At 40.6% G+C, this 10,478-nt stretch overlaps 2 protein-coding genes across 2 annotated transcripts; both read right to left on the bottom strand.

Annotated features, from left to right (window-relative positions):
• Window positions 1-1,006: 1,006 nt before the first annotated feature.
• Window positions 1,007-1,914, bottom strand: OR1J4 (olfactory receptor family 1 subfamily J member 4; the record flags this gene model as incomplete). The annotated part of the gene is given in 2 exon segments (XM_017884196.1): window positions 1,007-1,107; window positions 1,110-1,914. Coding segments are annotated over 2 exon segments (906 nt in total), but the record flags the coding sequence as incomplete, so codon positions are not given.
• Window positions 1,915-9,206: 7,292 nt separating this feature from the next.
• Window positions 9,207-10,138, bottom strand: OR1J2 (olfactory receptor family 1 subfamily J member 2). The gene is given in 4 exon segments (XM_017884205.1): window positions 9,207-9,574; window positions 9,577-9,768; window positions 9,771-9,822; window positions 9,824-10,138. Coding segments are annotated over 4 exon segments (927 nt in total).
• Between the last annotated feature and the right edge of the window lie 340 nt (window positions 10,139-10,478).

The raw sequence follows: 10,478 nt of genomic DNA on the forward strand, positions 1-10,478 counted from the left end.
AAAGAGCTTCTGCACAGCAAAAGAAACTACTATCAGAGTGAACAGGCAACCTACAGAATGGGAGAAAATTTTTGCAATCTACTCATCTGACAAAGGGCTAATATCCAGAACCTACAAAGAACTCAAACAAATTTACAAACAAACAAACAAACAACCCCATCAAAAAGTCGGCAAAGGATATGAACAGACACTTCTCAAAAGAAGGCATTTATTCAGCCAACAGACACATGAAAAAATGCTCATCATCACTAGCCATCAGAGAAATGCAAATCAAAACCACAATGAGATACTGTCTCATACCAGTTAGAATGGTGATCATTATAAAGTCAGGAAACAACAGGTATTGGAGAGGATGTAGAGAAAGAGGAACACTTTTACACTGTTGGTGGGACTGTAAACTAGTTCAACCATTGTGGAAGACAGTGTGGCGATTCCTCAAGGATGTAGAACTAGAAATACCATTTGACCCAGCCATCCCATTACTGGGTATATACCCAAAGGATTATAAATCATGTTGCTATAAAGACATTTGCACATGTATGCTTATTGTGGCACTGTTTGCCATAGCAAAGACTTGGAACCAACCCAAATGTCCATCAGTGACAGACTGGATTAAGAAAATGTGGCACATATACACTGCGGAATACTATGCAGCCATAGAAAAGGATGACTTTATTTCCTTTGTACGGACATGGATGCAGCTGGAAACCATCATTCTCAGCAAACTATCGCAAGAACAGAAAACCAAACACCGCATGTTTTCACTCATAGGTGGGAACTGAACAATGAGAACGCTTGGACACAGGAAGGGGAACATCACACACCGGCACCTGTTGTAGGGTAGGGGGTGGGGTAGGGATAGCATTAGGAGATATACCTAATGTATACGACCAGTTAATGGGTGCAGCACACCAACATGGCAGATGTATACATATGTAACAAACCTGCACGTTGTGCACATGTACCCTAGAACTTACAGTATAATAAAAAAAAAAAAAAAAAAGACTGTTTTCCTGTTGAAGAGTCTCTCCAGGGATCCCTCTACTTCACTGTTCCTTAGACTATAAATGAAGGGATTCAGCAATGGCGTGATCACAGAGACAATTAGTCACTGGAGGCACTGGATGAGGGGAGGAAATACAGTCCAATAATTGTGCCATAATACAGAGACACTACAGAGAGGTGGGAACCACAGGTGGACAAAGCGTTGAAGATGCCCTTGGTAGATGGAGCCTTCAGGATGATGACTCCCATGTGGCCATAAGAGATCAAGATGCATATTAGTGGTAGAGTAATGACTGCTTGTCCCACTGTGAAAATGACCAGCTCATTGAGGGAGATATCTGAGCGTGAGAGCTTGAGTAGGGCAATAAGGTCACAGAAGAAATAGGGGATGGTGTTGTCAACACAAAAGGACAGTGGGGCCAGGAGGAGAGTGTGAGACAGGGCATTGGTACAGGAGAGGATCCAGGACACCGCTACCAGTAAGTTACACCGTCCCTCTTTCATGATAGTGGTGTAGCGGAGGGGGTGACAGATGACCACATACCAATCGTATGCCATTGAAGTGAGAAGGAAATTGTCTAGATCAGTGAAAAATATGAAAAAATACATCTGAGTTACACACCCTGCGTAAAGAATGGATTGATCCTAAGTTTGCATGCTCATTAACATCTTTGGGACCATGACAGATGAAGGAGAGATGTCAGTGAGAGCCAAGTGGCTGAGGAAGAAGTACACAGGGATGTGAAGGTGAGAGTCCAGCCGGATGAGCAGGATGATGAGCAGATTCCCCAGCACCGTGATCAGGTACATGCCCAGGGACAGGGCGAAGAACACGGCCTGCTGCTCTGGCTGGATGGGGAGGCCCAGGAGGAGGAACTTGGACATGCTGCTCTGATTCTCCCTCTTCATGCTGATAGTCTTCTCTCTGCTGGGAATAGAGGGACATTGAAAAAGACAGAAACGAACAAATATTAACAGCAGGCAGATAAGAATAATATCTTGCTACTGATGAATATGCTAGTGTCTGTCTACATTTCTATGTCCCTACAGAAAATCATTTAAAGTAGATCATTTTATCACAAAAAATGAGATAATTTGCCAAGAGAGTAGAGGGTTTGAAATAGAAGAGAAGACCAGACATGTCTAGTCAGTAAAGAGAAAGCCTCACACTGTCTTAGCAGATGGATAGTAAGGTAACATCTTTCCAATTTCCATTGTTTCTGTACTTTTAAAAACATTCATCAGGCTAGCCATGAGGCTTCATGTTGTAACATATTCAACTTTTTAAAATTTGGCTTCAAGCCGGGGCCGGTGACACACACCTGTAATCCCAGCACTTTGGGAGGCTGAGGCAGGCAGATCACCAGGTCAGGAGATCACGACCATCCTGGCTAACACAATGAAACCCCACCTCTACTAAAAAAACACAAAAATATTAGCCGGGTGTCTGTCGTCCCAGCTACTCAGGAGGCTGCGGCAGGAGAATGGCGTGAACGTGGTACTTGGAGGATGCAGTGAGGCGAGATCCCGCCACTGCACTCCAGCCTGGGTGACAGAGCAAGACTCCATCTCAAAAAAAAAAAAAAAAAAAAGTTGACTTCGGAATCTATTAATAAGCAACATATAGGGATGAAGTTTCAATAACATATATCCAAAAGAAATTGGATCAAAGATAGCCAAAGTTTTCATTACGTATAAAGTTGATGAGAAAAAAAAAAAGCATGTCTATTGATTACAATATCACTGCCATAAAAAAGTAAATCTTACACAAAATACTTAAAGATGAGAGCTTAGGGAGGTAATTAGGTCATGAGCATAGAACCCCATGAATGGGATTAGTGCCCTTATAAGAAGAAACACAAGAATGTCTCAGGCATTGCCATGTGAGGACACAGCAGGAAGGCAGCCATCTGCTAAGCAGAAAGTGGACCCACACCAGAAACCAAAGCTGCTAGTACCTTGATCTGGGGCTTCCCAGGCTCCAGAACTGTAACAAAAAAAAATGTCTGCTGTTTAAAGTCACCCAGCTATAGCAGCCCAACCGACTAAGACACTCACTAAACTAAATAGTACAGCAAACACCATACCTAGTGGTGATATTTTAAAACCTTTCCATTAAAATCAGGAATGAGAAAAATATGCCAGCTTCCTCCACAGCCACTATCTACCCATTAAAATATTCTAAAGCCATGGTGTATATGTACTACATTTTCTTTATCCACTCTATCACTAATGGGCATTTGAGTTGATTCCATGTCTTTGCTATTGTGAATAGCGCTGCAATGAACATACATATAAAGGAATAGACCATGTATGTCCTTTGCAGGAACATGGATGGACCTGGAAGCCGTTATCCTCAGCAAACTAATGCAGAAACAGAAATCCAAACACCTTATGTTTTCACTTGTAAGTGGGAGCTGAACAATGAGAACAGAGAGAGGAGAACAATACACGCTGCGACCTGTCTAGGGAGGCTGAAGGGGTGAAAGCATAAGGCAAAAGAGCTAACAAATACCAGGTCTAATACCTAGGTGATGGGGTTGATAGGTGCAGCAAACCACCATAGCACATGTTTACCTATGTAACAAACCTGCACATCCTGCACACGTATCCTGGAACATAAAAAAAAAAAAAAAAAAAAAAAAAAAAAAAAAAAAAAACTCAAAAACATATTCTAAACCTAAGTTACCAAATCCTACAAGGCAAGTAGGAATGAGTTTATAATTCCATTGTGCCTTAATTGAAAAGTTCCCTTTAAGTCAAAAATCAATGCCAAATGCCTCATATATATACCTACATACACTAAGTAAATAGAAAATGTTTGGATGCCACTATAACAGTTCTTAATTGGGAGAAAAATTCAGAAGAGCTATACGCAAGTTAAGGATACGCTTAAAATTCTTTGCTTCTTTAAGCTGGTGAGTTGAGCATACTCCTATTTCATATGGGAATACCATCCTTCCTTTGAAATTTACCAAAAAGCAGTCAACATAACAGAGTTCTGAATGGACCCGTAGAGAAGACGGGCAAGAATGCCTGGCCCAGGTTCCCTGCCTGTACCTGCTCACTCCAGCATTTCGAGGTCCCCTGGGGCTGTGACCTTAAGGATAGAGCCTAGTATCTGAGGGTAGTATGTTGTACTGATAAAAGTATTACAATTAGCCCTAGATTCAAGTCCTGGCAACGTCACTTCACATTTGCAAGTTCTGGGGAAGTGACCCAGTTGGCTTGAGCCTCAGTTTTCTCATCTCTAATCTGAAGACAACAAGCCTAAGTCATAAGAATATTGTGAATATTAAGAAGATAACGTTTGTGAAGAGTGACTGCATATAAATAAACTCATATTAGTTTTTCACCTGCCATTTCCCGAGTCTCCCTCATTTCTCCCTCCTGATTGCCCACTCCTTTCAACAGGCAGATGCTGGCAGAATTGAGGCACAACAAGGTCACTTCATCATGAGACTATGACCTGATGCAGGCAAAAGCTAGAAACAGCAATAATGAAGTTGGGCAGAAAGGCAGCATCCAACCACACCCTAGAGAATGATATCTCACTATTCTGGACTTCTCGCTCTCCTTCTCCAGTCTCTTCTGGTTTCTCTCAAGCTATATCAATTGGATGACTCCTTCCTGAACTTGTAAATCTATTTAATCCATGGGATTTAAGACTTTAGTATAAAGTCCCCTGAATCCAATTCAGCCATGCCTATATCTAACTGCATAAATTCTGTGTAAAGACCATGTACGGACTCCACTCCATCACATTCAGCCTCCTGATCACTAAAACCTCAATGACTGCTTGCTGATAACTGATATTCCCTTGACAGTGAGGTCGTGTATTATAGGAGACAAAGCATGGGTTTTGAAGTCAGACAGAACAGGTTCAATCAAAGTTCTATGTCTTTGGGCAAGGTAGTGCACATCTTAGGAGCCTCAGCTTTTCCTCTCTAGAATTGTGAACATAATCCCTGAATTATAGTGAAAATTAAATAAGGTAAGGTCAATAAAAACACCTCATCCATAGAAAGTGTCATATACAAGATGACATTGTTTCCATTAAAATAAAGTGCAAAGACCTCTAGGGAAGAAACTCAGTGTCTTATCTTCAGTGCAAACCAGGCAAAAGTAATTGGGGTAGGAGATGTTGCCTGGGCTCAAAGTTTGCTGCCTTTGATGAAGGTTTAAGAATACACTAGAGATAACAGACAGGAAATTATCAAGCAGATTCTAATATCAAGCAGATGCAATATGCATGCTACATGAAGGAAGAAAGGACCAAAAGCTCTCTAGCTAAACGTGTCCTTCAAACATACTTTCGGAAAGTAGCTGTGCTGTCTAAAGGGAAGGAAATGATCAGGGTCTTTGGAAAGAAATATTAGAGAGGGCTCTCTAACACTGCATGCAGTAAATAAGCCAACATTCTAATATCTAGAACATGAATGATGAGATGAGACCCCTAGCTTGAATTTTGAGGATATGCCCACCAATTTATGTAGCCAGCTGGCTCTATCCCTCATCTCCCCACAAGCTGGGGTTAAAGACATGAGAGTCATTGGCCAGTGGTGATTGTTGCATCCCTTTCTTTTGGAACTGGGAATAAAAAATGACTTCAGCAAGAGTACAGAGAAATGCTGAGCAACTGTATACACACACACACACACACACACACACACACACACACACCTGCTACTGGAGAAGGATACCGGTCCTGCTCTGAACTTTATGTTCAAGTCATTTCTGGGAATATGGACTGGTTTCTCAGCTTCTTTCTAGGAGACCAAGGGACCAGAGTTAGCCTCCGAATTCTGTGGTCCTAAACCTCACTGACATTGGAGAAAAAAAGTCATGAACCTGGAGCTTATTCTTCTCAATTTACAGGCTTCAGAAATGGAAAGGTAACAACTCTATTCTACCCACAAGGGAGAGGACTCAAGGGGACAGGGCACCAAGCTTATGGTTAGAGACTTGCATTAAACATGCATTAATTGCTCAGTTTCCCTCCTACTCTCCCCAGGACAGATGCCATTGGGCAGTGGTCTCTAAACTTTGATGTTCATCAAAATCACCTGGGGAGCTTGTTAAAGATCAGGTCCAAGCTCCACCTGCAGAGATATTCATTCATGAGACCTGGAGCCAGGTAATCCTGAGGCAAGTGGCTCTAAGGGCAGACTTGAAGGAACCTCTGTCCTTAGGAAGAATGTCAGGCCCTGTGAATTTAAGTCCAAAAGGAGATGGGGAAAGACCTCCCCTGCCAGATTCTGGTTTCCCCTAGTTAGGTGTTAGGTTGAGATGTCTATAGAGACTTTTCTCTCAAAAGAAAATTCTCTTTTGTTTTGCTGCTTATAAAACTAATTCTTCTTCATGATGGAAATACAAATAATATAAACATGAAAACAAAGGAGAAAGTCAAAGTATCTCACCCTTTCATGATTCATTTTTTATCCTTCTAAGAGGGCATTTTCATTATTCATAATAGCAAAGACATGGAATCAACTTAGGTGTGTATCAATGGTGGACGAGATCAAGAAAATGTAGTACACCATGGAATACTATGAAACCATCAAAAAGGATGAAATCATGTCCTTTGCAGCAACATGGAAGCAACTAGAGGCCATTATCCTAAGCAAATTAACACAGAAACAGAAAACAAATACTGCATGTTCTCACTTATAAGTTGCAGCTAAACATTAGGTACACGTGGACAGGATGGAAGCAATAGACACTGGGGACTACTAGAGAAAGATTGAAAAACCAACTATTGGGTACTACGCTCACTATCTGGATGATGATATCATTTTTAGCTCAAACCTCAGCATCACACAATATACCCATGCAATATACCCGGACATGCACCCCACGAATGTCAAACAAAAGTTGAAATTTTAAAAAATAAAATGACTTTTATTCATAAACATGTCTGTTTATGTAATGAATTTATTTTATAGTACTTTATAGCTTTCATTTTCTGTGATAATTTGTCACCATCTTTTCACTTCTATTTCTATGCATATCAATACATACATATCTACTCAAGATTTTTTATTTTATTCACTGTTAAATTTTATTAAAGACTATAAAATGCCTTGAAACAATCTCTTCTGTGAGTTGTCTGATTAAGGCTACGTTAATATCTTCAAAAGCATCAGTTTTAATGTGCTGCACTCTTAATTCCTCAGTGTCTGCGGCTTGCCCTTTTGAAAAGAGGAGAAACAACTGTGAAAATGCTTGTGAATCATAAGTGGGAGTTGAATGATGAGAATCATGGACCCAGAGAGGGAACATCACACACCGGGGCCTGTCAGGCGGTGGGGGGCAAGGGGAGGGAGAGCATTAGGACACATACCTAATACATGCGGGGCTTAAAACCAAATGACAGGTTGATACATGCAGCAAACCACCATGGTACACGTATACCGATGTAACAAACCTGCACGTTCAGCACATGTATCCCAGAACTTAAAGTAAAATTTTTTTTAAAATGCTTGTGAAAATACATGAACAATGGAAGTTCAGGGTGAACTCTGTGGAAAGACAGGCAACAATGCCAGATTGTTTTCTCCCACCCAAGCCTAGGTGAAAGATTATGGAATGAAATTAGCTGAATAACAGGGAAGTTGCTACTACAATATTCCACACATAGATCAAATATCAAACTCCTCCAAAAAGGACAAGAATTTCTATCTTCGCATCTCAGACTCCTGTTTAAGCCATCACCAATGCCATCCCAGTTACTGCTTACATAGTAATTAGCCTTATCTTTATGTATAAAATTGAGTAAACATATTGCATTTTGCATAGAGCCAATGTGAGAAAAAGAGGGGATATAAAGACTGGGGTAAAAATGACAATAATGTGGATTGGATTCACAACAAATGCTATTTTATGGGATATGTCAAAAAGCCTGGCAAACTAAGTGAGCATTTATAAATGAATGACATCATTTAACATAAAACTGTTCAATATTCTGCCAAGAACTCGTGTCCCTTTGTGGGGTTATAGTTTTTCTGAAATCATCTAGTGCTTTCTAACCAATGTACAATTTAATGTGCATCATGTGTGAAATCTGAGTGACATTAGAAAAGTTACATGGCACACTGAAATTCCACCAGGCTTACTGGAAACAAGACACAGATGGACATGGGATGTAATTTTTTTCCAAACTTTGGCTTCATTTTCATTACATATATAGGTTGGCATGATGATACAAACCATGATATGGAGTAGCTGGGTATTTCTATGTTAGATATAAAAGAGATAAGAAAAGCTGATAGCTGATACAGGAGACATCCTCCTATATTAGAGATTGGGGAGAGGAATCTACCACAGTCAGAGTTAATACAAAAATATCAACATGAATCACTGATTTCTCTATTACTGAAATAAGCTGTCTCTTGTTTTACTCCATCTACTACCAGAATTCAGGTGAGGTGTTATAAATGTGCATCCCTCAACTTCCAAGATTTAGTGAACATTCTACAGCATTGTTTCACATGCCAGCTTGTTAGGAACGCAAATTTTTAGACCTCACCCAAAATTCTACTAAATCATAATTTGTAGTGGTAGATCCAAGGAATTTGAGTTTTGACAATCTTTCCAGGAATTCTCATGTACCCTAACATTTGGGAAGCGTTGCTTTTCATTCTTCATTTGGAAGACAGGGCTATCCTTCATGAAAGACAGTCAGTGCTGAATCTGGAGTGGCATTTTTAGGAAAATGATGCTTTCCAAGAATTAGCACTCGAATTCGGTTATATTTCCAAGGAGACTGGTATGAAGCACTACTTCACGAATGATCCCACTCAGTCTACATTATAGAGAATAGTAAAATAATACAGCTAATTCTTTCAATTCTATGTTGTGTTAAAGCCTAGGGTTATGGGCCAAAAATATATATGTCTCCAAACATCTTCTCAAATAAGGGATAAGAAAACTGTATGTCATTGCATTATGTCCCTTCTTCAAGTTGCAGAAATAAATAATAAAATTAATCTGTCATTCACTGCTCAAAAACTATTTATGAAGAATAACATTGTTAATGAGAGAATGGAATTCTGGTCAACAAATATTTACCAATTACATTCAACATGTTAACATTTGTCTTAGGGCTTCAGGACATAAAAGGTTTTGAGACATATTCAAATGAAAAATCAAATACATGAGATAAACCAAAATGACATTCTAATTTTTAAAAAAGTCAGATGTCACCAAGAGAAAAATGTTGCTCTATTGAAGAGCTTCCCAAGGGCTTCTTTCACGTCCCTGTTCCTAAGGCTGTAGATAAAGGAGTTCAACATGGGTGTGACCACCGTGTACATGAGAGCCACAGTAACATCCTTGTCAATAGAACTGCTTACAGTCAGGAAAAGTTACTGGCCAAATATTGACCCATAATAGAGAGACACCACAGAGAGATGGGAGGCACATGTGGACAATGCTTTCTGGATCTCTTTGGTTGAAGGGACCCTCAGGATGGTGGCCCCAATGTAGCCATATGATACCAGGATAAACATGAATGGCAGGGTAATGACCACCACCCCTACTGTGAACATGACCAGCTCATTGAGGAAGCTGAGCAGGACAGCTTGAGCAGCACAGCAAGATCACAGAAGATGTAGGGGATGGTGTTCGCAGCACAGAAAGACAGATGGGTCAGGAGAAGGGTGTGAGAGAGGGAGCTGGCACAAGACAGAATCCAAGATACAGCCACTAAGAAGACACAGAGCTCTTCCCTCATGATGGCAGTGTAATGGAGAGGACAACATCTTGGTCATATGCCATTGATGTAATAAGGAAGCTGTCCAGGTCAGTAAAAAATATTTAAAAAATACATCTGAGAAATGCATTCCTCATAAAGGATCAATTTGTACTTAGTCCACATGTCCATCAGCATCTTAGGGACAGTGACAGATGAAAAGGAGATGTCAGTGAGGGCCAAGTGGCTGAGGAAGAAATACATGAGGGTGTGAAGGTTAGAGTCCAGCCAGATGAGCATGATGATGAGCAGGTTCCCCAGCACCTTGGTCAGGTACAGCACCGTGGTCAGGAACACAGCGAAGAACATGGCCTGCTCTGGCCGGATGGGGAGGCCCAGGAGGAGGAACTCAGATACACTGCTCTGGTTCTCAGGGCTCATACTCCTTCGCCCTCTGATGGAGATGAAGGATGCTTGAGAATATTAGAGACTTTGAAATTATCATTTTTAGCAGCCATATTAAAAGAGGTACATTTTAACATAGACACAGGGGAGGAACAACACACACTGGGGCCTATTGGGGTCTTGGGGAGGAAGAGCATCAGAAAAAATGTATAATGCATTCTGGGCTTCATGCCTAGGTGATGGGATGATAGGTGCAGCAAACCACTATGGCACAGGTTTACCTATGTAAGAAATCTGCACATCCTGCACATGTACCCCAGAACTTAAAGAATACATATATAATATACAAACACATATATATATTTTTTATTTCAGA

Source organism: Rhinopithecus bieti, unplaced genomic scaffold (assembly GCF_001698545.2).
Source record: "Rhinopithecus bieti isolate Rb0 unplaced genomic scaffold, ASM169854v2 scaffold_13710, whole genome shotgun sequence".
In the NCBI taxonomy this organism is placed as follows: Eukaryota; Metazoa; Chordata; class Mammalia; order Primates; family Cercopithecidae; genus Rhinopithecus; species Rhinopithecus bieti.